Source organism: Pan paniscus, chromosome 6 (assembly GCF_029289425.2).
Source record: "Pan paniscus chromosome 6, NHGRI_mPanPan1-v2.0_pri, whole genome shotgun sequence".
Taxonomy (NCBI): Eukaryota; Metazoa; Chordata; class Mammalia; order Primates; family Hominidae; genus Pan; species Pan paniscus.
The window spans coordinates 165819873-165847019 of NC_073255.2; the positions used below are offsets into that span (position 1 = coordinate 165819873).

Below are 27147 nucleotides of genomic sequence, written 5' to 3' on the forward strand. Positions count from 1 at the left end.
AAAGGATAAGTTATAGTGTTACACAGCAAAACAGAGTGACTACAGTTAATAATTTATTGAGTACTTCAAAATAGCTGAAAGAGAAGATTTAAAATGTTCCCTACACAAAGAAATGATAAAGGTTTGAGGTGATGGATATCTCAATTTGATCATCACCTGATTTGATCTGATCATCACATATTACATACTTAGACAAAAATAATATATGTCGATGGGCACAGTGGCTCACGCCTGTAATCCCAGCACTTCGGGAGGCCAAGGCAGGTGGATCACTTGAGGTCAGGAGTTCCAGGCCAGCCTAGGCAACATGGAGAGACACCATCTCTACAAAAAATAAAAAATTTAGCTGGGCATGGTGGCGCACACCTGTAGTCCCAGCTACTCAGGAGGCTGAGGTGAGAGGATCACTTGAGCCCAGGAGGAGGAGGGTGCAGTAAGCTGAGATCATGCCACTGCACTACAGCCTAGGAGACAGAGACCCTGCTTCAAAAAATAAAAGTAATACATGTAACCCCATAAATATGTACAACTATCATGTATCAATTAGAAAAAAAAAGAAAGGATCCTTTCTTAGTAAAGTAGATTTACACACACTTCCCTTTGCATGATCCTTTATTAACAGCCAACAGTTTGGAGCATTAAGCAGTAGAAGAGCACAAGATAAATAATGAGATGGCCTTAGTTCCAATTCTGAATTAACAGTTGTGTAACTCTAAAGTCCATTTTTCATTCATAAAAGAGATAACGTCACCTTTAGAGGATTATACAGAAACTTAAAAAGCATAGTTTCTGAAAGTATGTTGTAATGGTAAGGTGTTACATAAATGCCAAAGCATCATCATTAAATTTTGCAAAGAAAGCTATTTCACAATAATGCAATTGATTACAAAATAACCGCCATGGCTTTCTGCCTTTATGCAGCAACTTAGTATTTCAAACTTACTCACCAATAGAGATACTACTGTACTAGAGTAGAAGGCCAAATCTTCTATAATTTCTGTGCGCCGATTAGCTCCAATTCGTAAGGAACGACTATGTACTTCTTCAGGTAACACTGTAAGGATCTCTAGCAAAAAAGGCAAAGAAGTCACATCATTGCTGTATCTGCAAAAGAAAAAAGCGGAGATATGTTATTTATAGCCAGAAAATACACAATCACATAAGATAACAGCCATCAGAGTAACTCACAACAACAAAAGCAACATTCCCACCACTGTTAAGGGGGAGAAAAAAGATACAAACATAAATGTCCTCCATAATTAGTTAAGATTAAAAAAAGGACACAGTTATTCAATGAAACATAGCCATTATAATGAACATGATATCTATATGTCCTAACATGAAAAAAATGTCCATAATGTAAGTGAAAAACATGTATGAAACATATTGAATATGGGTGAACAAATATATAGGTATATGTACATTAAAATATATATGCACTTATTTATTTTAAAATGCATAAAGGAAACTCTACATAGCCAATTGTTAATAGTGGTTGCTTATAAAATACAGGGTTAAGGGCCAGTTGTGGTGGCTCATGCTTATGATCCCAGCACTTTGGGAGGCCGAGGCAGGAGGATCACGAGTCCACAAGTTCGAGACCAGCCTGGGCATCACAGGGAGACCGTTTCTACATTAAAAATTTTTTAATCAGCCAGGCATGGTGGTATGCATCTGTAATCCCAGCTACTCGGGAGACTGAGGCAGAAGGATCTCATGAGCCCAAGAGTTGCAGGTTCCAGTGAACCATGATCACACCACTGCACTTCAGCCTGGGTGACAGAGTGAGACCCTGTTTCAAAAATAAAATATAAGGATAGGGAGAGAGGATGGGGTTCATTTTGCACTTTGAAGGTTTCCATACTGTTAGAATTTTTTCAAGGAGCATGTATCAATTTCCCCAATAAAAATTTTATTTAAAAAATAAGCTATCCACTCAGGAGGCTGAGGTGGGAGGATCACTTGAGCCCGGGAAATCGAGGCTGAGGTTGTAGTGAGCCATGACTGTGCCACTGCACTCCAGCCTGGGTGACACAGCAAGACTGTGTCTCCAAAAAAATAAAAATAATTTTTAAAAAAGTTATCCAAGCTGGATGAGGTGGCTCACGCCTGTAATCCCAGCACTTTGGGAGGCCGAGGTGGGCAGATCACTTGAGGTCAGGAGTTTGAGACCAGCCTGGCCAAACCCCGCCTCTACTGAAAATATAAAAATTAGCCAGGCATGGTAGCACATGCCTGTAATCTCAGCCGCCTGGGAGGCTGAGACAGGAGAATCACCTGAACCCAGGAGGAGGAGGTTGCAGTGAGCCGAGATCGCACCGTTGAACTCCAGCCTGGGCAACAAGAGCGAAACTCCATCTCAAAATAAAATAAAATAAATAAAAAGTTATCTGTAAAATGCTTTAATGACACACTATATTGGAGGTAAAAAGTAATTCTACTTTGTTCAAAAATAACTTCCCAACCAAATGCAAGCAAATATCAAGGTTATCTTGCCAGGACCCAGAAGGAATACTTGTTTCAAAGTAGCAAGCTCTGTGTGTCTAAAAAGAATATTGCCCCTCTGATAAACGTGAAACAAACTCCAATTAGTAAGAACACATATTCATAACAACCTCCCATTTAATATAATCTTAAATTCTATATTTTTACAAAATGGCTGTCATGCCAGTTAGTGAGAGTGATCCACAAGGCAATAAAAGACTTTGCTGCAATTAATTCAAGAAGTGTGTGTTACATAAATTACTAGTCTTTTACATCCCACACAATATATTTCAGTAGTATTTAAAATTTTAGATAAGTTTCATTTAATCTAACAAAGGTTAATAACATAATTCTATGTTAAGAGTTCAGGGAAATAGTCAAATATCTAGCTATTGCTAACAAATTTCTCTGTGTAGGTTAATGGCAATTCCAAATGCTAATATAGAGTTAATACAAATTACTTACTTTTCCACCAGTGTTTGCACACATCCCTTCCAGGAAGGCATCTGTAGGGCAAGATCTGCTATTGCTAAAGCCAGCTGAATAAGAGAGATTAAATAAATGAAGACAGATGAACAGAAATAGGGTCACAATAAATATTAATTGGGAAGCAAAGAAACATTTCTTCCAAACAATATGACAACTAAGACTAACCCCCTTCCCCCATTTCTCCCAACCTCCAATTCTATACATCTGATGTAAACTCTTCTGGGTTAGCTACAAATTGCTGAAATTTAAGAGTTAACCTTTAAAAATTAAAAAAAAAGAAAAGAAAAGAAGTCAGAAACAACAGACTATAGACATTCCTCAAAATATATCAATATTTACTTTTATTTGGCAATACCACAGAACTTCACAGACATATAAATTATACTATGCCAAAGGTCAAAGCTACTAATAAAGTCAGACCTTTGACTCAGTTCTCAAGTAATGGATTGCCATTTCCCTTCTCTTTGCATTTGTCATCTTGAAGACTTAAGAAAAGCCTCCTCTTTAAGGGCACTTCTATGCCAGGCAGAGAACACATGTGAGTACGTACTCACAGAAGTTTCCGGTTTTCCTATCTAATGTATTTCCCTGTCCAAGGGGGAAAGGACAGATGCTCTAGTTCAACGTTTCATTCATGAGACCTTTACTAAAGCCAATCAGCCCTGAAAGGATTTCTTAAAAGGCAACTACCTAAACCTCTGACCTAGCATGCCTGTGAAAACACATACTCACCTTATCCACTTCTGGTATCAAGTTAGTTTGAAACCAAATGAACTCCAAGATTAATACAAAAGATTAACAATTTCGTTTTCTATCCACTTACAAGAACATAGCAGTACATCTGTAATGAAGTTAACATTACCTCACATGGCCTAGCAATACGAATTAAAACAATCCTGATAAATCCAAATGGCCATACAAATTTCTCTAATGAGAAGCACAGGATTTACCTGCGTTACAATGACAGGTGACAAGTCTTTCAAGTTCTGGATATGGGTTAGCAATGAGTCCCGTAAAGAGGCATGAGAGTCTGTGGGGAGCTCATAAAATGAGGTCTGAATCTTCATTTTCATGGTCTGTGCAGCAAAATAGCATGACTCCACATCCTGTCGGATCTGTAACAACTGGTCTGAGATCTCCCATGCATGAACCTGAAAGCGTATTAGACAAAGATGTCTTAAAGAAGACTACTTTTCTAATTTTAATGACATAACCTCAATACTTATATAAACATATTTAGCCCAAAGTATAAAGAAAGAAAAATCTGACAAGCTAAATTACCCAGTAATTCAGCCAACAGTTCAATATACATTGTTATAGGCCCTGTTCAACAAAATAATTACCTAAAATCTAACTCATTCTAGGAAGGCATGAGAGCTATCAGTTAAATTAGTAGATACAATCTTGTTGATTTGAATGACTGTGTGGGTGTCAAGAGTATGAAGAAAAATGTCCCAAAAGTCTCCACTAAACTAAAATGTCACTGTATAATTTCCAATCCTAATCTATGGCTGCATGTTTCTTCTCTTTTCTTGCTTAAAATAAAGCTTTGTTCACTCTAAGAATTGAATCCAGAAGCTGTTTTAATATATCTATAAATATGAGAATATACTTCATATTGGTCTCAGTAGCCCTACATTTCAATTATTAGTTCCCGACAAAATAGCAGAAAAACTATCTTGGCTCAAGTAAATATTTCACATCCTTCAATTATTTTCTTTCTTTTTTTGGAGACAGAGTCTCACTCTGTCACCCAGGCTGGAGTGCAGTGGCACAATCTAGGCTCACTGCAACCTCTGCCTCCCAGGTTCAAGCAATTCTCCTGCCTCAGTCTTCTGACTAGCTAGGATAACAGGTGTGCACCACCACACCCAGCTAATATTTGTATTTTTAGTAGAGGCGAGGTTTCACCATGTTGGCCAGACTGATCTTGAACTCCTGACCTCAGGTGATCCCCCTGCCTCGGCCTCCCAAAATGCTGGGATTACAGGCATGAGCCACCGTGCCTGGCCCCTTCAATTATTTTCTGATGTATTACTACTTGGCAAAGTGCTACACATGTTACTGAAATCATTTTCAATGGAAAAATAAACTTATCTATAGACATAATAAAAAGAACCAAAGTATAAAATCTGGTCTCTAGTAGCCAGTCACAATTATAAAGGGGAGTCATATTTTGAAGACAACTTTGGAAACAATATCGTGCAGTAGATTGTAGACAACTAATTAATTAGATTAATTCTAATCCAATTCTACACTCAACAGCCTCTGGAAGAAGACTAACATGGACTGGCAATAATGGACTGAAAAAAATTTCAACCTCAATTTAGGAATAGTGTCTATTGTAAAGAGAAGGGGTCAATTTCTTATGAAGACAGAGCTCTTCACAAGTAATACATAATCCTTGTGTATCCTTCAAGATCTTTCCAAAGATTGATACGAAGCAAGTTAAGATATAGAAACAGGTAGAATAAATGGCTTGTACAAGTGCCTAAAGTAAATGGAAAATAAAGACCCTGAATTTCCTAATTACAGATTTACTGACATAAAACTTAGCTTTAGGCTGGGCGTGTGGCTCATACCTATAATCCCAGCACTTTGGGAGGCCAAAGCAGGAGGATTGTTTGAGCCCAGAAGTTTGACACTGGCCTGGGCAACATGGCAGGACCCCCGTGCCTCTACAAAAAAATTTAAAAATTAGCTGGGGCCCAGCACAGTCACTCACACCTGTAATCTCAGCACTTTGGGAGACAGAGACGGGCAGATCACCTAAGGTGAGGAGTTCAAGACCAGCCTGGCCAACATGGTGAAACCTGGTCTGTGCTAAAAATACAAAAAAATTAGGCGGGTGTAGTGGCACTCACCTGCAATCCTAGCTACTCGGGAGGCTGAGACAGGAAAATAGCTTGAACTCAGGAGGCAGAGGTTGCAGTGAGCCGAGATTACACCACCGCACTCCAGCCTGGGTGAGAGTGAGACCCTAAAAAAACTTAAAAAATAAAAAATAAAAAATTAGCTGGGCATGGTGGCATGCACCTGTGATCCCAGCTACTTGGGATGCTGAGGCGAGAGGATCTCTTGAGCCCAAGCAACAGAGTGAGACCCTGTTTTTAAAAAAACCACCCCTCCCGCCCCCCACCAAAAAACCCCAACCTTAGCTTTCAATGAAATAAGGGGTGCAAAGTAAGCATGAGGTGTTAACTTCTTTACAGATATAGTACATTTTACTAATTTTTGTACTTTTTAGTCCAAACATCGTGTCTCAAATGTATTCAACAAATGTTTAATTAATTAATGTAGTACTAATAGCACCAATTTTCCTTTCTCAAGTAAAAAAATCGTCCAAAGATTTTAGCCATTGATTAACCAGTAACCCAAGCACACCTATGATTTAATAGACCATCAGAATATCTTTACTTTGCTCACGTTAATATCTTTTTATTTTATTTTTTGAGACAGGGTCTCGCTCTGTCACCTAGGCTGGAGTGCAATGGCATGATCTCAGCTCATTGCAGCCTCAACCTACTGAGCTCAAGAGATCCTCCTGCCTCAGCCCCCTAGTAGTTGGAACTACAGGTGTCTGCTACCACACCCGGCTAATTTTTGTATTTTTTTTGTAGAGATGGGGTTTCGCCATGTTGCCCAGGCTGGTCTTGAACTCCTAAACTGAAGTGATCCTCCTGCCTTGGCCTCCCAAAGTGCTGGGATTCCAGGCGTGAGCTACCATGCCTAGCCGATATATTTTTAAATAGCAAAAAGATTCTATGAAGCTTTATACAATCTCCACAAATCCCTCAAAAAAACAGAGCATTAGATAGCAACAAAACTAGATGTTGTCTAGTTATCTCCAAGGGTATCTACAAGAACCCCAAAATATAAGTGGAAGGAGACAAACCAGTGACATCTGTAAGACCTGTGTGGTTTTAGTCTCAGTAAATGTGGAAGCAGAGGCAAACAACAGGGTGTCTAATGGACCTAAGAACAGAGAAACACCAAGAACCAACAGAGATTCACTGGAAAGTACAAGGAGCCAATCTGAGGATGGCAGTTGAAAATGGAGGAGGTTTGGCCGGGCGCGGTGGCTCACGCCTGTAATCCCAGCACTTTGGGAGGCTGAGGCAGGCAGATCACCTGAAGTCAGGAGTTCAAGACCAGTCGGGCCAATATGGTGAAACCCCGTCTCTACTAAAATACAAAAATTAGCTGGGCATGATGGCGGGTGCCTGTAATCCCAGCTACTCGGGAGGCTGAGACGGCAGAATCACTTGAACCCGGGAGACAGTGGTTGCAGTGAGCCGAGATCGCACCACTGCACTCCAGCCTGGGTGGCTGAGTGAGACTCCGTCTCAAAAAAAAAAAAAAAAAAGAGAAAGAAAAAGGAGGAGGTTTGACCCAATCCAATAGCCAGTGAGTATAAGTGTGAAGGGGATGCCAACAGTTTAGCCTTTATAAAACCTTGAAACCAAACAGTCAGGAAGAGACCCCAATTGAGGAAAAACTGCTATGAAAAAAAACAAAATAATATAGAACAAGTATAATAGAGATGAAGGAAGAAAAGGTTGGAAGTATTATCCTTAATCAAACCTCCGTCTAGAAATTCAGAAAAACTAATTTCACAGAAAATAAGCAACTGAGGTCAAATGTCATATATGGCTGAAAGAGAAAATAAGCAGAGTAATACCTTACGAGGAAAGAAGACCAGAAAAACAGGTTTAAAAACCTAGCCTATTACTTCAAAATGAGCTAAACAACATTAAGAAAATGATACAAGATACGGAAGAATAGAATTGAGAAGGAAAATTTCAGAAATTAGGTAAAAATCTCAGGAAAAAAATCAGAAATTTAAAAAATCCCTTCAGAGATGAAGACTAGGAGGAATTTCACATGTGACTAAACACATCAGATAATGTCTTAAGAGAAACACATGAAAAGGAGTGTTTTTTTAAACAAAAAAATTTTAAAACATTCAAGAGGAAATGACAAATATTGAACATAGGCAAATATCTAACATATAGACAACAGAGATCTCTGAAGAAGAAAATTAAAACAAGGAAACAGAACAATTATCAAAAACTGTAATTCAAGAAAATGTTCCGGGTTGGGCAAGGCAGTTTACGCCTGTAATCCCAGCATTTTAGGAGGTGGAGGTGGGAGGCTTACTTGAGGCCAGGAGTTTGGGACCAGCCTGAGCAACATAGCAAGATTCTGTCTCTACAAAAAATTTAAAAATTAGCTGGGTGTGGTGGTATGTGCCTGTAGTCCTAGCTACTAGGAGGCTGAGGAGGAAGAATCATTTGAGCCCAGGAGTTTTGAGGTTATAGTGCACTATGATCCTGCCACTAATTTTTTTAATTAAAAAAATTTGGTATCAAAGCTATCAAAAGAGGAAGAGTAAATAAATGAATATAATCCCATCACTGCACTCCAGCCTGGGTGACAGAGCAAGACCCCGTTTCTTAAAAAAAAAAAAAAAAGAAAAGGTTTCTGAAATGTTGGGGGGTAGGGGAGAAAGACATGAAACTATACATTGAAAGAGTATATCATATACCTAAAAATACCAACGCAGAACAACCAATACTGAGACATAATCTGGTAAAATTAATATACTTAAAGAAAAAGATAAAATAATTTGGACATCTATATAAAAAGAGCAACTGATTTATAAAGGAAAAAATTAGATTATCATCTACTGTGACTTGAACACTTCATGAAAGAAGAAAGAACATGGTAAAGATGTGCTAAGAAAGAAAATGTGACAAAGATTTTATGTCAAGTCAAACCGATTTTCAATTATAAAGGCCAGAAACTGTTACTTGCAAAAATGTAGATATTATTCCTATAAGCCCTTCCTAAACAATCTGTTTAAAAAATCAAACTGATTAGAGAGAACAAGGCATCAACATAAGGACTGGGGATGAATATTAAACATAGTTTATTACAACAATTAAGAATAAATGAAAGTCGAAAGAGAAGTGGTATGTAATGATTACAAGCTCTGTACAGATACAGTGTGGAAGAAAGGGAAGAGCACATGCAAAACTATGCTTGTTTTTGGTGTATATACTGATAGTAGTAGTGTTAGTATTGTTAGTCTGAGGCTACTGACTAGGTTAATGTGGGACAGAGCTACTGAGTAATTATGAGATACTCTGTCACCTTCTATGTCCCTCACAACCTGGATTCTCAGTATGGAAGAAAGGAGGTGTAGACATAAAAAGGCTTAAGTTAAAAACTTTATAGTGCTGTAGTTGAAAAGGCAATATCTCTATAAATTCATGAGGTATTTTACCTTTAAGTATTTATACCCACTATTTATATACATACTTTTCTACACTTGTATACATACACGTGTAGATAATTTATATATATTATATAGATATATAAAAATATACAATTCCCTAGCTCTATCCACTGAAAGCCCTAAACATACTGTCCAACTCAGTAACAACTTGCATCCCTAGTGCCTACACTGTAGTCTTTAAATTCAATTTCCCACTAAAAGATACCAATATTAAATACACAAGATGGGCCCATGATACATCCTGTCATACTAGAAAGGACAGAAGACAATAAGACTACTAGAGTCATTTCAAAAGTACTGAGAGGCAAAGGAGGCAACCAGCTGGCCAGAGACAGGACAATTTAGGATTCAGCAAGGGATACAAGGAAAAAACAAACTGGCCACCACAGGCCATTTTTGGTAACAATTACAAGCAGACATAAACTCATTATCTTACAAGGGTAAAAATCACGTATTTATCTTGGTTTTCCTATATAAACTGTACTCCTAAGTAACCTAACAGAGAAGAGTCTCTTTATAGAAGTATTCTAATGGCAAAAACCACAATTACTTTGGCACCAACCTAACAGCATGTAAGTAAAGAAATAACAGATTTAGAATATTAACACTTCACAACCCACAATTAATGGATTAAGCACTGAACAATAACAGCTAGTTACATCACACACAAAAAAGAATGAGGTGGATTGAAGATAGCTGCGAATATAATGCTAATCCTACACTGAAAGGTAGAATCTACATGCCTTTGAATCTGCACCGGCCTTGATACCTTGCTTAACTGATAGAATATGGCAGGAAGTGACATTCTGGGACTTTCAAGGTTAAGTCAAAGGAATCTTTGGAGCTTCTGCCTTGGTATCCTGAACACTTAACTCTGAGGAAAGCCACTGCCTGTGAAAACTTAAAACTACTCTGCTGGAGAGAATGTGGAAGAGCCCTGAGACTACATGGAAAGCTAGAGGGGCTGAACTGAATCCAGGCTTCCAGTCATTCCCACCAGACTGTCAGGCACGTAAATGAAGCCATCTTAGAACCTCCAGACCAGCCCAACCACCAAATGGATGAAAACTGAAGGAGCACAATCAGCATCCTGGATGCTGATTTGAGCCCGCTCAAATTCCTGATCAACAAAGTTATGAGATACAATAAAATGGTTTTTATTTCAAATCACTTAAGTTTTGGGGTAATCTGCTTCACAGTGGTAAACAATTAGAACCACCAGAAAAACCAAACACTATATGCCTCTTGATGAAAGGAGATACCACAATAACAAGGGAATCAAATCTGTGCCTCATTGAGCCTCTAGATCCAGCAGCTAATTTGCCGGAAAAACAAGGGAGAGTAGAACTGAATCATGACAATAAAATCAGCAAAATCCACTGTGGGAAACTCTATAGGTCAAATGGCCCTGATACTTCAACAGATAAATAACCTACAGAGGCCAGGTGTGGTGGCTCACACCTGTAGCCCCAGCACTCTGGGAGGCCAAAGCAGGAGGATCACTTGAGGCCAGGAGTTTGAGACCAGCCTCTATGAAAAATTTTTGAAAAATCTGCCACGTGTGGTGGCATGCCCCTTAGTCCCAGCTACTCAGGAGGCTGAGGGGAAGGATCCCTTGAGCCCAGGAGTTTAAGGCTGCAGTGAGCCATGACCACACTACGCACTCCAGCCTGGGCTACAGAGTGAGACAGTCTTAAAAATAAAATAAAACAACAGAGAGAACCTGCATATTAAGACACTCAAAATACATTATATAAAAAAACAGGCCGGGCGCAGTGGCTCACACCTGTAATCCCTGCACTTTCGGAGGCCAAGGCGGGTGGATCACCTGAGGTCAGAAATTCGAGACCAGCCTGGCCAACATGATGAAACCCCATCTCTACTAAAAATACAAAAAATTAGCCGGGCGTGGTGGTGGGTGCCTGTAATCCCAGCTACTCAGGAGGCTGAGGCAGGAGAACTGCTTGAACCTGGGAGGCAGAAGTTGCAGTGAGCCGAGATCGTACCACCACACTCCAGCCTAGGCAACAAGAGTGAAACTCTGTCACAAAAAAAAAAAAAAAAAAAAAACCCAGCTGGACTCAACTATGAAGTGTGAGATTGCCCACTAAGCCACTAAGTATAAAACCATAAAGAAACACAAAGGATTACTATAAAAGGACAGTGGTTACCTTTAGAGGGAGGGAAGCGGTTATGTCAAATGGTACAAGAAAAGCTTCTGGAGCGGAATGGTCAGTAAAGTTCTATTTCTTTTCTTTTTTTATAAAAATGGGACAGGGTCTCACTATGTTATCCAGGCTGGTCTCAAACTTCTGGGTTCAAGCAATCCTCTTGCCTGGGTCTCCCAAAGTGCCAGGATTACAGGTGTGGGCCACTGTGCTCAAAGTTCTATTTCTTGACTTGGGTGGTGGTTAAAAGGCCATCTGCATATAGTAATTCACTAAGCTACACATCTGCATTGTGTTTCTGTGTTTACCTTTAGAAAATAAAACAGAACAACAATAAAAATCCCAATGTAGGCTGGGCGGAGTGGCTCACACCTATAATCCCAGAACTTTGGGAGACCAAGACTGGTGGATCACCTGAGGTCAGGAGTTCTAGACCAGCCTGGCCAACATGGTAAAACCCCATCTCTGCTAAAAATGCAAAAATTAGCTAGGCTTGGTGGTGTGTGCCTGTAGTCCCAGCTACCCAGGAGGCTGAGGCAGGAGAATTGCTTGAACCCGGGAGGGGAAGGTTGCAGTGAGCCAAGATCATGCCATTGCACTCCAGCCTGGGCGGCAGAGTGAGACTCTGTCTCAAAAAAAAAAAAAAAAATTGTGCAGAAACTAAATGGCAGAAAACACCAACCATATCATTCTCAATTATCTGTACTTCTGACTTTAAACATTTCTATCTCCTTAAAAGTAGAGACCTCAAAAATGAAGGGCAGAAGCAAAAAAACAAAACAATTACTTGCCCCCAGGCAAACCAGTAATCTTAGAGGTAGAGATGCAAAACTGGTTAACTTGGAGGGTAGGGATGCACAGGAGATTTATTTTTCAAGCTCCTTTGATGGTGTTTGAATTTTTTTTTTTTTTTTTTTTTTTTGAGAGGGAGTTTTGCTCTTGTTGGCCAAGCTGGAGTACAATGGCACAATCTCGGCTCACTGCAACCTCCACCTCCCAGGTTCAAGAGATTCTCCTGCCTCAGCCTCCTAAGTAGCTGGGATTACAGGCATGTGCCACCACACCCAGCTAATTTTTGTATTTTTAGTAGAGACAGGGTTTCACCATGTTGGCCAGGCTGGTCTCAAACTCTTGACTTCAGGTGATCTGCCCGCCTTGGTCTCCCAAAGTGCTGGGATTACAGGCATGAGCCACTGCACCTGGCTGTTTGAATATTTTTAAAGTGTCTTTTGTAATTACCTGTTTATTAAAAATAACTTGTACTTTATATAAAATTTTTTTAAAAAGTGATACAGATCTTGTAAAATGTTTTTTGACAGGGCCTCTCTCTGTCACTCAGGCTGGAGGGCAGTGGGACCATCACAGCTCACTCACTGTGGCCTCAAATTCTTGGGCTCAAGTGATCTGCCTACCTCAGCCTCCTGCATAGCTGGGACTACAGGCATACATCACGGCACCCAGCTAATTTTTTTTTTATTTTTTGTAGAGACAGGTCTTGCTATCTCCTGGTCTCAAACTCCTGGGCTTGCCTGCCTCAGCCTCCCAAAGTGCTAGGATTACAGGCACGAACAATCACACCTGGCCTGTAAGATTTTTTTTCTGTAAAATTTGTTTAGAAAAGGTAGCAAAGCTTTTTTAACAACACACAGGAGTTAGTTTCATGTCCATATGCTCCCTAAACAATAAAGCTATCTCTCTCATGACATTTATCGGGTGTTTCAACTTTGGTTATAACAGACCATCTGGTATTACATCAATTCATAAACTACCAGAAAAGATTCACTAAGACCAGGCACAGTGGCTCATGCCTATAATCCCAGCACTTTGGGAGGCCGAGGCGGGCAGATCACTTGAGATCAGGAGTTCGAGACTAACCTGACTAATATGGTGAAACCCCATATCTACTAAAAATACAAAAATTAGCCAGGCATGGTGGCACGCACCTGTAATCTCAGCTACTTGGGAGGCTGAGGCAGGAGAATCGCTTGAACCCGGGAGGTGGATGCTGCAGTGAGCCAAGAACACACTACTGCACTCCAGCCTGGGCGACAGAGCAAGACTGTCTCAAAAAAAAAAAAAAAAAACCACAAAAAATTCACTAAATACTCCCTACAAAGAACCTTTTTAAAGACACCAAAGCTAAAATATTAGGCCACAGTTCCCAGAAAGAAGGGAATGGAAGAGCAGAGAGTTCAGTTCACTCTTTGGCTCCACTTTTCCCCTCATGGCATTTGCCAATTTGAAAGTGGAAGACAAGAGGCTAAGAAGCTGAAGGGCTCTGGACAGCCTCTCAAGACTGGGGAAATAAAAACTGGAATTCAGAAATATCGAAGAGAAGCCCTGGTAAATACTCCAAACTCTTGAGTTGGGACCCAGTGAAGGAAACAAGAAATATACCACTCCTTAAAAAGACTGATACGTTAGGCCACAAAATAAGTCTTAATAAATTTTCAAAGACTGAAATCATACAAAACATCTTTTCTGATCACAATTAAATAAAACTAGGAGTCAACAGCAAAAGGGAAACTAGAAATTTCCCAAATATGTGGAAATTAAACAACATACTCAAAAAACCAATGGGTCAAGGAAGGGAAATCAGAAAACATCTTCAGACAAATGAAGATGTTTCTTGACTTAGGTGGTGGCTAAAAGGACATCCACATATAGTAACTCACTAAGTTATACATTTGTATTGTGTTTCTGTGTTTATGTTTAGAAAATAAAACAGAACAAAAACCCCAATGTTGCATATTAAACTGAACTAGTATAAAATCTAGTATAAAACTGAACTAAACTGAACTAGTATAAGAACACAACATACCAAAACTTATAGAATGCAGCAAAAACTGTGCTAAGAGGAATAAAATGTATAACTGTATATATGCTTACATTAAAAAAGAAAAAAGGTCTCAAATCAACAACCTAATTTTATGCCTTAAGGAGCCAGAAAAAGAACAAACTAAATCCAAAGCTAGCAAAAAGAAGGAAATAATAAAGATTTAGGGCAAAGATTAACAAAATAGACAGGAAAATCAAGGGAATGCTACAAAAAGATCAACAAGGTCAGTCCCGGCAGCCACAGTCACTGGCCGCCCCTCTGCCAACAGCTCCAGCACTACCTTGGGCCAGCATCTCTGGCGGGCAGAAGCAAGGCACTGACAGGCACAGCAGAGAGGTCCTGTAGCTCTGGCTCAGACAGCAGCATCTTCACTCTCTGTGGTACCCAGGTGCTCTGAGAATGTTTCCACTGCTGCTCTGAGGGCACAAGAGGCAGGATTTGGAATTCCTGGAGAACTGTCTTTGTGAGAAACTGGAAATATTTCTTTCAATTCCATCTCTTAGTTTTCCATTTTGTTGTGTTTCAGAGGAACATCAAGAAACCATGAAAAGTTTAATAATGAAGAGTTTCACTGCCACTTGCTTCCTTGATGAAGGTTTTACTGCCAAGGACATTCTGGACCAAAAAATTAATGAATTTTCTTCTGATGATGATTAGGATGCCTTCTATGTCATGGACCTTAGAGACATTCTAAAGACACATCTAAGATAGTTAAAAGCTCTTCCTCATGTCACCCCCTTTTATGCAGTCAATTATAATGACAGCAGAGCCATCATGAAGACTCTTGCTGCCATCGGGACAGGATTTGACTGTGCTAGCAAGGCTGAAATACAATTGGTGCAGATTCTGGGGATGCCCCCAGAGAGGTTTATCTATGCAAATTCTTGTAAACAAATGTCTCAAATTAAGTACACTGCCAATAAGGGAGTCCAGATGATGATTTTCGGTAATGAGGTCAAATTGATGTCAGTTGCCAGAACACACTCAAAGCAGCCCGTCACATCAGTGTTAAATCTGGTGCCATGCTCAAAGCCAGCAGGCTTCTTTTGGAATGAGCAAAAGAACTAAATATTGATGTCACTGGTGTCAGCTTCCATGTAGGAAGTAGCTGTACCAATCCTGAGACCTTCATGCAGGCAGCCTCCAATGTCCACTATGTCTTTGACACGGGAGTTGCGTTTGGTTTCAGATTGTAACTGCTTAATACTGGCAGTTGCTTTCCTGGATCTGAGGACGTGAGGCTTAAATCTGAAGTATTACCAGTGTAATCAACCCAGCATCAGACAAGTATTTTCCACCAGACTCTAGAGTGAGAGTCACAGCTGAGCCAGGCAGATATTTCATGTGGCATCAGCTTTCATTGCCAAAAAAATCATATTAAAAGAACAGAGAGGGCCGTCGCGGTGGCTCATGCCTGTAATCCCAGCACTTTGGGAGGCTGAGGGAGACAGTTCATGAGGTCAGGAGATCAAGACCATCCTGGCTAACACGGTGAAACCCCATCTCTACTAAAAAAAAAATACAAAAAATTAGCCAGGCATGGCAGCGGGCGCCTGTAGTCCCAGCTACTCGGGAGGCTGAGGCAGGAGAATGGCGTGAACCCAAGAGGCGGAGCTTGCAGTGAGCCCAGATCACACCACTGCACTCCAGCCTGGGTGACAGAGCGAGACTCTGTCTCAAAAAGAAAGAAAGAAAAAAAAGAACAGACAGGCTCTGAAGAGGAAGATGAGTCAAGTGAACAGACCTTTATGTATTACATGAATGATGAAGTATATGGATCATTTAATCAATCCTTTATGATCATGCACATGTAAAGCCCCTGCTGCAAAAGAGACCTAGATCAGTGAGAAGTATTATTCATCCAGTATATGGGAAGAACATGTGATGGCCTTGATCAGATTGTTGAGCACTGTGATCTGCCCAAAATATATGTAGGTAATTGGATGCTCTTTAAAAACATGGGCGCTGACACTGTTGCTGCTACTTGTACTTTTAATGGATTCCAGAGGCCAACAATCTACATGTGATGTCAGGACCAGCATCGAAACTCATGCAGTGTATCTAGAACCACGATCTCCCACCCCAAGTAGAGGAACAGGACATTAGCATCCTGTGTCTTCTGCTTGGGAAAACAGAATGAAACATCAATCAGCAACTTGTGCTTCTGCTAGTATTAATATGTAGATATCACTCTTGTAATTGTTAACCATGAGTCCAGCTTGAATTAAGGGATTTCGTAAGAGTTGGGTTCGCATGGACATGGCAATATGGAAGACTAGGATATGGGTCACACATTATTTGTGTTACTATGGAAACTATTTAAATATTTGTTTTATATGGATTTTTATTCACTTTTCTTAAGAGATGGGTTCATACGGATGTGGCAATATGGAAGACTAGGATATAGGTCACACATTATATATGTTCCTATGGAAACTATTTAAATATTTGTTTTATATGGATTTTTATTCACTTTTCTGATATGCTACTCAAGAGTGCCCCTTGGCTGCTAAGCAAGCATCTGTAGCTTGTACAATGGCGGAATGGGCCAAAAGCTTAGTGTTGTGACCTGTTTTAAAAGTAAAGTATTTCAAAATTAACAACAACAACAAAATTGACAAAGCTTAAGCTAGATTAAGAAATAAGAGAGAGCCGGGTGCAGTGGCTCATGCCTGTTAATCCCAGCACTTTGGGACGCCAAGGCAGGCAGATCACTTGAAGTCAGGAGTTCAAGACCAGCCTGGCCAACACGTTGAAACCCTGTCTCTACTAAAAATACAAAAAAAAAAATAAATAAACTAGCCAGGCCTGATGGCAGCTGCCTGTAGTCCCAGCTACTTGGGAGGCTGAGGCATGAGAATTGCTTGAACCCGGGAGGCAGAGGTTGCAGTGAGCCGAGATCATGCCACAGGCACTCCAGTCTCGGTGACAGAGTGAGGTTCTATGTCAAAAAAAAAAAAGAAAGAAAGAAAGAAGAGGATTTAAATAACTAATCAGAAATAAAAGTCAGGATATTACTACCAATTTTACAGAAATAAAAAGGGTTATAAAAAGTATTATGAACAAATGCAAGTGAACATATTGAATAACTTACATGAAATAAACAAATTCCTAGAAAAATAACCTAACAAGACTAAATCATGAAGAAACAGAAAATCTGAACAGACCTATAACTTGTAAAGAGATTAAATCAGTAATGAAAAACTTCCCAATGAAGAAAAGCCCAGGACCAAATGGCTTTACTGGTGAATTCTACAAAACATGTAAAGAAATAACATTAATCCTTTTCAAACTCTTTCCAAAAACTGAAGAGGAAAGAACACTTCCTACTCATTCTATGAGACAAGCATTATTCTGATACCAAAGCTAGATGAAGAAACAAGAAAAGAAAATTACAGACTAATAATATCCCTTATGAATAGTAATGCAAAAACCCTCAATAAAATACTAACAAATGGAATTCAATAGCATATTTTTTCTCAATTTTTAAATTTTTATTTTCAAAATTTTAAATTTAGAGATGGGGTGTTGCTATGTTGCCCAGATGGGTTTCGAACTCCTGGCCTTAAGCAATCCTCCTGCCTCAGCCTCCCAAATAAGTCGGATTACAGGCATGAGCCATCACGCCTGGCTTTTCAACAACATATTGAAGGGATTATACATCATCATCAAGTGGGATTTATACCTGGAATACAAGGGTGGCTCAACATATGAAAATAAATGTAATCCACCACATTAACAGAATGAAGAAGGAAAAGACATGGTCATCTCAATTTATGCAAAAAAAGCATCTAACAGACTTTGACACCCTTTCATGATAAAGACACTCAACAAACCAGGAAGGAAACAACTTCAAAGTAATAAATGCCATATATGCAAAAACCAACAGCTAACATCACACAACAGTGAAGACAAAAAGCTTTTCAAAACTGTAAGATCAGGAACAAGACTAGGATATCTACTGTTGCCACTTCTATTCAACATAGTGTTCGAAGTTCTAGCCAGAGCAATTAGGCAAGAAAAACAAAGGACATCTAAATTGAAAGGAAGACGTAAAATAATCTCTGGTCACATATAATGTAAGATCATTCAACATGATCTTACTTGTAGAAAACCCAAAAGATTCCCTAAGAAGACTGTTAGACTTAATAAATGAATTTGGCAAAGTTGCAGGTCACAAAATTAACAGATTAAAATTAGTTGCTTCTACATACTAACAATGAAAAATCTGAAAAGAAACAATTCCATTTACAATAGAATAAAAACGAATAAAATACTCAGGAATAAGCTTAACCAAGGAGACAAAAGACTTGTATACTGAAAATTACAAAACATTGCTGAAAGAAATTAAAGATGACACCAATAAATGAAAGACATCTCATGTTCACGGACTAGAAGACTTAATATTGTTAAGATTTCAGTACTACCCAATGTAATCTACAGATTCAATGTAACCTTCACCAAAATCTCAATGATGTTTTCTGCAGAAAATGGAATTGTTTCCTTCACATGGAATCTCAAGAGACCCCAAATAGCCAAAACAATCTTAAAAAAGAATACTATTGGAGGTCTCATACTTCTAATTTCAACACTTATTACAAAGCCATAGTAATCAAAACAGTATGGGTACTAGCATAAAGACGGACACACAGACCAACATAATGGAATAGACCCAGAAAGAAACCCTCCTGTAAAGGATTCAAATGATCTTTGTCAAGGGTGCCAAGACTACACAATGGTGCTAGGAAAACTGAATATTCACCTGAAAAAGAACAAAGTTAGTCCCTTATATCACATATAAAAGTTAACTCAAAAAGGACTAAAGACCTAAACGTAAGACCTGAAACTATAAAACTCTTAGAAGAAAGCCTAGGGGAAAAGCTTCATAATCATTGCAATTGACAGTGATTTCTTGGATGACATTTCTGGAATAAATATTTCTCCAAAGAAGATATACAAATGGTTAACAGGCATATGAAAAGATGCTCAACATCACCAACCATAGGGAAAGGCATATCAAAGCCACAACAAAATATTACCTCACACCCAATAGAATGACCACTATCCAAAAAAACGAAGCAAAAAAACCTCAGAAAATAATATGTGTTATCAAGGATGTGGAGAAACTAGAACCCTTTGCATCACTGGTGGGAATGTAAATGGTGTAGCTACTATGGAAAAGGGGATGGGGGCTCCTCAAAAAATTAAAAATAGAACTACCATATATTCCAAAAATCCCAGTTCTGGCTATATATCTAAAAGAACTGAATATAAAATCTCAAACAGGGCCGGGCACAGTGGCTCACACCTGTAATCCCAGCACTTTAGGAGGCGGGTGATCACTTGAGGCCAGGAGTTCGAGACCAGCCTGGCCAACATGGCAAAACCCCATCTCTACTAAAAATACAAAAATTAGCCGGACATGGTGGCGCATGACTGTAATCCCAGCTACTTGGGAGGCTGAGGTATGAGAATCACTTGAACTCGGGAGGCCAAGGTTGCAGTGAACCAAGATCATGCCACTGCACTCCAGCCTGGGCAACAGAGCTAAACTCAAAAAAAAAAAAAAAAAAAAGATCTCAAACAGATAAGATATTTGCACACCCATGTTCAACTGCAGCCAGCTGCAGCATTATTCACAATAACCAAGAGATAGAAGCAACCTAAATGCCCATCTATGGATAAATGGATAAACAAAATGTATATATATGCAGTGGAATGTTACTAAGCCTTCAAAAGGAAGGAAATTCTGACACACATTACAACATGGATGAACCTCAAGGACATTATACTAAGTGAAAATACACTTATCACTAAAAGATAAATACTGAATGATTCTAACTTATATAAGGTACCTAAAGTAGCAAGACTCATAAAAACAGAAAGTAGGCCAGGCACAGGGGCTCACGCCTGTAATCCCAACACTTTGGGAGACTGAGGCAGGAAGACTGCTTGAGCCCTAGGAGTTCAGGACCAGTCTGGGCAACAAGGTGAAATTAGCTGGGCATGATGGCACGTCTGTAGTCCCAGCTACTGGGGGGTGTGGGCAGGAACACTGAGGTGGGAGTATTGCTTGAGCCCAGGATGCAGAGGTTGCGGTGAGCCATGATCACGCCACTGCATTCCAGCCTGGAAGACAGAGCAAGACCCTGTCTTGGAAAACAAAACAAAACAAAAAAAGGTTGAAACACAGCTTAGAATCTGCTCAATTACTTTTTGAATTTCAAAGAGATTTGTCCCTGTCATAAAGACCTGCGAGGCCGGGCGCGGTGGCTCACGCCTGTAATCCCAGCACTTTGGGAGGCTGAGGTGGGCGGATCACGAGGTCAGGAGATTGAGACCATCCTAGCTAACATGGTGAAACCCCGTCTCTCTAAAAATACAAAAAAAAAAATTAGCTGGGCATGGTGGTGGGCGCCTGTAGTCCCAGCTACTCGGGAGGCTGAGGCAGGAGAATGGCGTGAACCCGGGAGGCAGAGCTTGCAGTGAGCAGAGATCGCGCCACTGCACTCCAGCCTGGGCAACAGAGCGAGACTCTGTCTCAAAAAAAAAAAAAAAAAAAAACCTGCCAGAAGCAAAAGAAAATCATCTCAGGAAGGAAACATCATTTATCTCTTCAACTTTTCTTAAACAACATATCGGCCGGGCACGGTGGCTCACGCCTGTAATCCCAGCACTTTGGGAGGCAGAGGTGGGCGGATCATGAGGTCACGGGATCGAGACCATCCTGGCTAACATGGTGAAACCCTGTCTCTACTAAAAATACAAAAAATTAGCCGGGCGCAGTGGCGGGTGCCTGTAGTCCCAGCTACTCGGGAGGCTGAGGCAGGAGAATGGCATGAACCCAGGAGGTGGAGCTTGCAGATAGAGCCACTGCAGTCCGGCCTGGGCGAAAGAGCGAGACTCCGTCTCAAAACAACAACAACAACATATCAAGCATCTATCAAACAAAAGCAAAGCCAGGCCAGGAACACTGGCTCACACCTATAATCCTAGCATTTTGGGAGGCTGAGGTGGGAGGATCACTTGAAGCTAGGAGCTCAAGACCAACCTGGGCAACAAAGTGAGACCTCGTCTCTACACAAAAAAGAAAGAAAAAAAAGAAATTAGCCAGATGTGGTGGTACATGCTTGTAATACCAGCTACTTTGGAGGCTGTGGTGGGAGGTCCATTTATTTGAGCCAGGAAGTCAAGGCCGCAGTGAGCCTTGATCACATCATTGCACTCCAGCCTAGATGACAGAGCGAGACCACGTCGGGGGGAAAAAAAAAGCAAAACCAAGTGACAACAACTAGAAAGAAACAGACAATACAAAGTAACCATTATCTAGATAATGAATTATCAAAGACTAAAATAACTGATGTCTTAACCAAAGTAATAAAACATCACCAATAGATTTTATGTGACTCCTGATGTGATTCAGTAAAAATGACAAATTATCGTCTATGCAGTATTCTTCCAAAAAACGTTTGACCTGAATGCAATCATGAGAAAAGAACCAGATAAATCTAAATAGTGAGGCATACTAAAAACTAAGACTAAATGGCCCACCCTGGATTTGTGTGGGGTATGTGTGTTTTTTCTTTTCTTTTCTTTTCTTTTTTTTTTGAAATGGAATCTCCCTCTGTCACCCAGGCAGGAATGCAGTGGTGTGATCTCAGCTCACTGTAATCACCGCCTCCCAGATTCAAGTGATTCTCCTGCCTCAGCCTCCCGAGTAGCTGGGACTCCAGGCGCCTGCCACCACACCCGGCTAATTTTTGTATTTTTAATAGAGACGGGGGTTTCACCATATTGGCCAGGCTGGTCTTGAACTCCTGACCTCATGATCCGCCCACCTCGGCCTCCCAAAGTGCTGGGATTATAGGCGTTAGCCACCGCACCCAGCTGTGTGTATATGTTTTAAAGGGACAGGGTCTTGACACGGTTGCCCAGTCTGGCCTCCTGGGCTCAAGCAACCCTCCCATCTCAGCCTCCTGTGTAGCTAGGGCTACAGGTGTGCACCACCGTACCTGTCTTGGATTTGTTTTTTAATATCATCATCATAAAAGAAAAAAAAATACCCAGGTAACTAGAGACATAACAACCAAAAGAAAAGCATTACCCTTGAAGGATCCTAGATTAGAGAAAATAAAATTTTAGAAAGCTTGAAATCTATAACTAGAGCAATTAGGAAAATTTGAATACAGACTGATAATACCATCGTATCAATGTCAAATTTCTTGAGAGTGACAACATTTTAGTTTATTTTAGAAAAATGTCCTTGTTCTTACAAGATACAAGTGGAAAAGTTTAAGGAGTAGGGCATTATAAGGTGTATTTCTAAAAGGTTAAAAGAAATAAAGTTGGAAAAAATGAATAGCTGATTAATATATGCAAAGACTTAGAAGACAAAACTGGAGAATTTCCATTAATAAATGGAATATATAAAAAAGAATTAAAAGGAAATTCTAGAAGTAAAAAAATACGGTAACTGAAATTAAGAACCATTAGAAAAGGCCAAACAGCAAATCAGACAACTGAAGAATTATAGATTGCTATGCTTGATAACAGGTCAATAAAAAACAAAAAGACTGAAGCACAAAGTCAAAAAAAGGACAGAAGGTAAACAATGAGAAGAATGCAAGTGACATGTGGGACACAGTGAAAAAGGCTAAGACACATATAATTGAAATCCTAGCAGGAAAAGAGAAAACAGAAATCAGGAATGAATGAAGAACAATGGAAAAGCAGTGAAGTATATGGGTAAATCCAATCAACACTGATTATATAAAGCAATAATATCTTGTGGTATTTAAAATATATGAAGAATAAAAATGCCTCAGAAGAGTTCCACATCCACCTAAGATATATAATGACAGAAACAATACTGCTTTCCCTAAGTTAACAATACACGAAAGCAAATAAACTACAAAATAACCTTGCTTAAATGCATCAGAAAGTTGAGGTCTTAGGGCAACCAAGTTGACTGAAATCTAAGGACAGACCTCTAACAAGGAAAATGAAGGCAAGCACTGGCTCATCTACGACAGGACAGAGGAAGAAATTCAGGGCACCTGGCAACCAGCTCATAAAAATTCAGCTAACACTTCTAACAAATTGAGAAAGGCTGCATGTGGGCTAGGATGAGCATATAGAACCCCTGGGACTTGCAGACACAAGCAGAACTCACAGTCACCCAGCAGATCACCTTCGCAGACCAGATACTCAAGAGAAAGACTGGGGGTAGGGCAGAAGACCACCTTCTTTGGTGGTGCAGTCCTGGAGGAGGGGAAGAGCCTCTGTTGCGAAAAAGCACAAAAATCTCTGACTGAACCCTTCCCTGAACAAAAGCCTTAGGCTACGGGGAGGGGGCAGCAAAGCATGTCACCCTCAAAGTACAGGTTAAGACTCACTGCAGTTGCACTAAGCGTAAAAGAAAAACCTCTACCCCTAGGGGACAGGCATAAAGCAGTCTTGAGCCTATAATAATACTACCAACACCATGAGAGGTCTCCTACCACTGAGAGAAGGGAAAAAAAAACTATTTTGCACAATACCTGCCAGATGCAAGGCAAAGAATGAATGACACAAGAAAAACTAGGATCACTGAGGCCGCCCTACCAGAGAGAATGGCAGACAACAGAAATGCTAAAGACTAGGGTAGACCAGGGCAACAGAGAATGTTACTCCCCCAAATAAGCAAACAAATTCTAAATATATCATACTCAAACTCCTGAAAACCAGAGATAAAGAGAAATACTGAAGGGAAGCAGAGAAAAAGGACACATTAAATACAGAGGAACAAAAGTAAAAAGCTAGAGCAGACTTCTTGTCAAGAATGAGGATGCCAGAAGACATGGAGAGGTAGAGCTAAAAAATGGGAAGAAAAAAAGGAAAGAATTCTAAAGCCATTGAAACCATATTTCTAAAATGAAAGCATTCGACACCAAGAACCCAATTTAAAAATGGACAAAGCAAAAAATAACAGATGCTGGTGAGGTTGCAGAGAAAAAGAAATGCTTACACACTGTTGGTGGGAGTGTAAACTAGTTCAGCCATTGTGGAAAGCAATGTGGCGATTCCTTGAAGAGCTAAAAACAGAACTACCATTCGACCCAGCAATCCCATTACTGGATGTATACCCAAAGGAATATAAATTGTTCTATCATAAAGACACATGCATGCAAATGTTCACTGCAGCACTATTCACAATAGCAAAGACATGGAATCAACTTAAATGCCCAACAACAGTGGACTGGATAAAGAAAATGTGGTAGATATGCACCATGGAATACTATGCAGCCATAAAAAAGAATGAAATCATGTCCTCTGCAGGAACATGGATGGCGCTGGAGGCCATTATCCTTAGCAAATTAACACAGGATCAGAAAACCAAATACCACATGTTCTTATTTATAAGTGGGAGTTAAATGATGAGAACACATGAACACAAAGAAGACAGACACTGGGACTAACTGGAGGTAAGAGGTTGAGAGGAGGGAGAGGATCGGAAAAAATAATTAATGGGTCCTGGGCTTAACACCTGGGTAACAAAATAATCTGTACAACAAACCCCTATGACACAGCTTTACCTATACAACAAACCTGCATGTGTATCCCTGAACCTAAAAGTTTTTTTAAAAATGGACAAAGAACTTGAATAGACATTTCTCCAAAGATACACGAATGGTCAAAAAGCATATGACAAGATGCTCAACATGATTAGCCATCAGGAAATGCAAATCAAAACCACAACGAGATATCACTTCATACCCACCAGGATGGCTATAATCAAAAAGACAGACAACAACAAGTATTAGTGAATATGTAGAAAAACAGGAACCCTTATACACTGCTGGTAGGAGTGTAAAATGGTACAGCCATTTTGAAAACAGGATGCCATTCCTTGAAAGGTTAAAAATAGAGTGTTATCACCCAGGCACAGTGGCTCACACCTATAATCCCAGCACTTTGGGAGGCCAAGGCAGGAGGATCGCTTGAGCCCAAGAGTTTGAAACCAGCCTGGGCAACATAGTGAAACCCCATCTCTAGAAAAAATACAAATTAGCTGGGCATGGTAGTGTGCACCTGTAGTCCCAGCTACTCAGGAGGCCAAGGCGGGAGGATTGCTTGAGCTGGAGAGGCAGAGGTTGCAGTGAGCAGAAATCACACCCCCACACTCCATCCTGGGTGACAGAGGAAGATTCTGTCTAAAAATAAATAAATAAATAAGAGTTATCATATAATCCAAAAATTTCAACAGCACTTGTACATGAATGCTTTATAGCACTATTCACAAACGATAGCCAAAAAGTGGAAACAGTCCCAATGTCCACTGACCAATGAATGGATAAGATGTGGTATATATGTTGAATGGAATACTGCTCAGCCATAAAAAGGAGTGAAGTAATAATATATACTATAACATGGATGAACCTTGAAAACATCATACTAACTGAAAGAAGACAGTCACAAAGGATTATGAACTATATGATTCCATTTATATGAAATATCCAGAATAGGCAAAACTCTAGAGACAGAAAGTAGATTAGTAGCTGCCTAGCAATGAGGTGGGAGGTGGCAGGCCAAGGGGTACAGGTCTCTTTTTGGTATGATGAAAATGTCCAGCTGGGCATGGTGGCTCACGCCTGTAATCCCAACACTTTGGGAGACCGAGGCAGTTGGATCATTTGAGGTCAGGAGTTCAAGACCAGCCTGGCCAACACGGTGAAACCCCGTCTCTACTAAAAATACAAAAATTAGCCGGGCGTGGTGGTGCACACTTGTAATCCCAGCTACTCAGGAGGCTGAGGCAGGAGAATCACTTGAACCCAAGAGGCAGATGTTGCAGTGAGCCAAGGTCGTGCCACTGCACTCTAGCCTGGGCAACAGGGCGAGACGCCATCTCAAAAAAAAAAAAGAAAATGTCCAAAACTTGATGGATAAAGAAATCTCTATATTAAAAACCATTAAATGGTATACTTTAAATGAGTGAAATGTAGTTGTGTGAACTATATTTCACTAAAGCTATTTTTTAAAAAACAGGCAAAACAAATCTGTGGTGATGTAAGTCAGAATAGTGGTTATGGGAGGGGAATGATTTACTGGGAAGAGGCATTCAGGTATCTGCTAGAGTAATAGAATGTACTATGCCTTGATGTTATTTGCGATTACTTAAAATATACATATAAGAAAAAAACTGAGTTATACACTTAAGATGGTGCACTTTATGTAAGAAAATTACCTCTCGTTAAAAAAATTATTTCTCTGCAAGTTGAAAATTGCACCTTTTAATGCTCATTATGTTATTATCTAGTTTGGGGTTTTTTTAAACTAAACTATGGATGGCAGCTATATGAATTTCTCAGGACAATGCTATGGGAAATTAGTCTTAGAAAAATCATTGACTTACTCTTGTGCAAATGTATCAAGTAGAAGCAAAAGGAAGGCACTATCTTCTAAATTCAAGCACCCTTATTTACTTTGATACTGTCTTACCCACTGGTCAAATGCACTTCTCCTTTCAAATACTGTATTAGTTTTTTCAGAATAATAACTAAATATGAGAGTGACCCCTAAAGAATCATTTGGCAAACTTGGGTATCAAGGCTACTGCTAAGTACATCGTCAACGAAAAATCACCCATGATGACATTGCCCATACTAAATGTTAAGGGTCATAATTATCACTTTATTTTGAATTCCAGGAAGAGTTTAAGAATTGTTGACATCCAGCCAGGCATGGTGGCTCACACCTGTAATCCCCGAGCTTTCAGAGGCCTAGGCAGGAGGCTTGCTTAAGGCCAGGTGTTCGAAACCAGCCTGGAGACAACATAGCAAGATCCTGTCTCTACAAAAAAATTTAAAAATCAGCCAGGCATGGTG

The 27147-nt window shown here is 39.9% G+C and overlaps 1 protein-coding gene and 1 pseudogene across 4 annotated transcripts in view; one reads left to right on the plus strand and one right to left on the minus strand.

Annotated features, from left to right (window-relative positions):
- The window catches only part of TNPO3 (transportin 3), a 104578-nt gene that overhangs the window by 60902 nt on the left and 16529 nt on the right, over positions 1 to 27147 (minus strand). For 2 of the 4 annotated variants that reach the window (XM_055114854.2, XM_034964963.3), the window contains exons 2-5: positions 5838 to 5962; positions 3924 to 4124; positions 2950 to 3023; positions 948 to 1104 (exon numbers count right to left, since the gene is read on the minus strand). In XM_055114854.2, coding sequence (XP_054970829.1) covers positions 948 to 1104; positions 2950 to 3023; positions 3924 to 4046 — 354 coding nt within the window. In that variant the 5' untranslated portion in view covers positions 4047 to 4124; positions 5838 to 5962. The remainder of the gene's footprint in view (positions 1 to 947; positions 1105 to 2949; positions 3024 to 3923; positions 4125 to 5837; positions 5963 to 27147) is intronic. The other 2 variants (XM_003813495.7, XM_055114855.2) reach the window with 1 other exon arrangement.
- On the plus strand, positions 14767 to 16529 carry LOC129398207 (ornithine decarboxylase-like; annotated as a pseudogene).